Source organism: Aedes aegypti, chromosome 2 (genome assembly GCF_002204515.2).
Source record: "Aedes aegypti strain LVP_AGWG chromosome 2, AaegL5.0 Primary Assembly, whole genome shotgun sequence".
NCBI lineage: Eukaryota > Metazoa > Arthropoda > Insecta > Diptera > Culicidae > Aedes > Aedes aegypti.
This window is the reverse complement of record NC_035108.1, coordinates 447,045,175-447,047,364: the sequence shown is the minus strand read 5'-3', so window position 1 is coordinate 447,047,364 and position 2,190 is coordinate 447,045,175. Positions and strand designations below refer to the sequence as shown.

The following is a 2,190-nucleotide window of genomic DNA, read 5'->3' as shown; positions in this document are numbered from 1 at the left end:
TCAAACAAATACCATATTTATTTCATGATAAAGTACAATGTATTCTTATGTTAAGCCAGCATTAGATAAACAAAATAAATAGTTCAACATTCTGATAAAATTCAAAAACCAAAACAAGTAGCAAAATGAATGTCAAAAAAATGTCCGTACAATGCATAAAACACTGGTCAACGGACCCGAACCGCCAAGTCAATACTTCGTATGTCCACCTTTTGCTGCAATTGCGCTCTGCAAACGCTTTTTCATCGAACAATCCAATTTTTGGGTTGTCGCAGGGGTGATCTTCTGCCATTCTTCCATGAGAACCTCTTTTTGTTGCGGATCGGGTGTTCTCGAATTTTTCGCTCAAGGTGATCCCACAAATTTTCAATGGGATTGAGGTCTGGAGATTGGAGAGGATGCGGGAGCGTTGATTTAACGTTATACAACAGCCACTCCTTAACCAACTTAGAAGAATGCTTCGGATCATTGTCTTGGACGAAATAAAAATTGGATCCATGGCCCAATTTCACGGCACTTGCTTTTCAGTTATTCTTCAAAATGTCCAAATACATGAATCGATCCATGGTAGACTCGATGAAAGCCAGGTTTCCAGTCCCATTTGCACTGAAGGCATCCCAAACTATATCGTGGCCACCACCATGTTTCACAGTCGGCCGTAGATTTTTTGGATTCAATTCTGTATTTGGTTTGCGCCGCACTCTTACCAATCCGTCTGACCCAAAAATGTTGAATTTACTCTCGTCTGTGAATATTACGTTCTGTCAGAATTCTTCTGGTTCAACCACGTATTTTTGGGCATACTCCAGTCGCTTCTTGATATTTTTGGCAGAGATGAATGGCTTTTTTCGTGCAACGCAGCCTCGATATCCTGTTGCATGGATAACATTACGTACTGTTTGTGGACTGACCTTGACGTTTGCGTATCGCGACAGGCTATCAGCAAGTTTTGGAGCACTCACCTTAGGATTCTCGTTGATTTCCCGAAGAATAATGCGATTGTGACGATCGGTAAGCTTCGGTTTGCGGCCTCTTCCGGGAGCAGTCTCCAGGGATTTTGTCTTCTTGAAGATCTCAACCACATACTGAACCGATGAACGCGAGCGTTTCACTATGCCGGCAATTTCGGACAAGCATTTACCATCATTCTTGAGATCAATGATCAGCTTTTGGACTGCAACCGGAATTTTGGAGTGCGGAGCAGCCATTTTTCTCTAAATAAGCATTGAATACTTTTAAATTGAGTATAAAATGTCAGGAAAATAATACCTCACTTCTAGTGTTGTTTCAACTCTTCAAAAAGCTTCGCTGCAAAGTGATGCACACCGTTGATGCGAATAGATTGACAGATGATAGTTTACAGGATTAACTTTTGAAAATATCTTAGTTGAACGGTCAATTTTTTGCCGTCGATTTTATGACTTTTTTAGACAAACAATTTTTGTACAAACACTAAATGTTTTTTTTAATATTGCGAGGACTGACAAATAATAAGGACCGTTCAGCATCAAATGGAGCAAATGTGGAACAAGTATGATAAGATTCTATATGATGTTCAAACATTTTTTTACACTAGAGAACGTTGTACGGACAATTTTTTGATACAGTGTATGAGTCAGAATTCGATGTTGGTTGAATAATCCGTGGCTGAGAGAGTGGAGAGAAACGTTGTCTCTATCCATTTGACAGCTCTGGCTTACTGCGAAGCTCTGCAAACACATCATCATTGCTTTTGGGATGAACTGAGGTTGGTTTCTCCGTCACCGCAAGAGCATGATTTCACTTTCCTCTTTGCCCTTTTGGGCAAAGAGCTACTAAGAGACAACGAAGAGCTATCTGGAAATGCTCTTCCCCGAACTGAGAAATGGGAAAAAATGCTCTCCCCCTAATTGAGAAAGGGAGAAAATAATCTCTTTCTCTTTTAAGCACTGAGGTTGTCAAAACAAACTCATTACCACTGTGGGAATGAAAATAAGCAAACACAAACGTGTGAACTCTTCATCCCGCAGAGCTCGTACGCTCAGTTGGTATGTGGGTAAAATCGCTTCTCTTTTGTAGTTGATCATTAAAAGGTGGAGAAAAAGGATATTTCAAGAGCAAGGAAGAAGCCTGGATCGCGTTTTAAGTTCGAAAAAATAATGGAAACATTTAGATTCAATATTAGGCAGTGAATCAAATTTCAACCAACAT

The 2,190-nt window shown here is 40.0% G+C and overlaps 1 protein-coding gene across 1 annotated transcript; it reads right to left on the bottom strand.

The window, feature by feature from the left end:
* Positions 1-764: 764 nt before the first annotated feature.
* On the bottom strand, positions 765-1,208 carry LOC110675240. Its single transcript, XM_021839692.1, has one exon. The coding sequence runs from the start codon at positions 1,206-1,208 to the stop codon at positions 765-767; it is 444 nt and encodes a 147-aa protein (XP_021695384.1).
* Between the last annotated feature and the right edge of the window lie 982 nt (positions 1,209-2,190).

Bases quoted from the DNA above. Each gene is read 5' to 3' on its own strand.
- LOC110675240 (XM_021839692.1), bottom strand. From the start codon at position 1,208: ATGGCTGCTCCGCACTCCAAAATTCCGGTTGCAGTCCAAAAGCTGATC.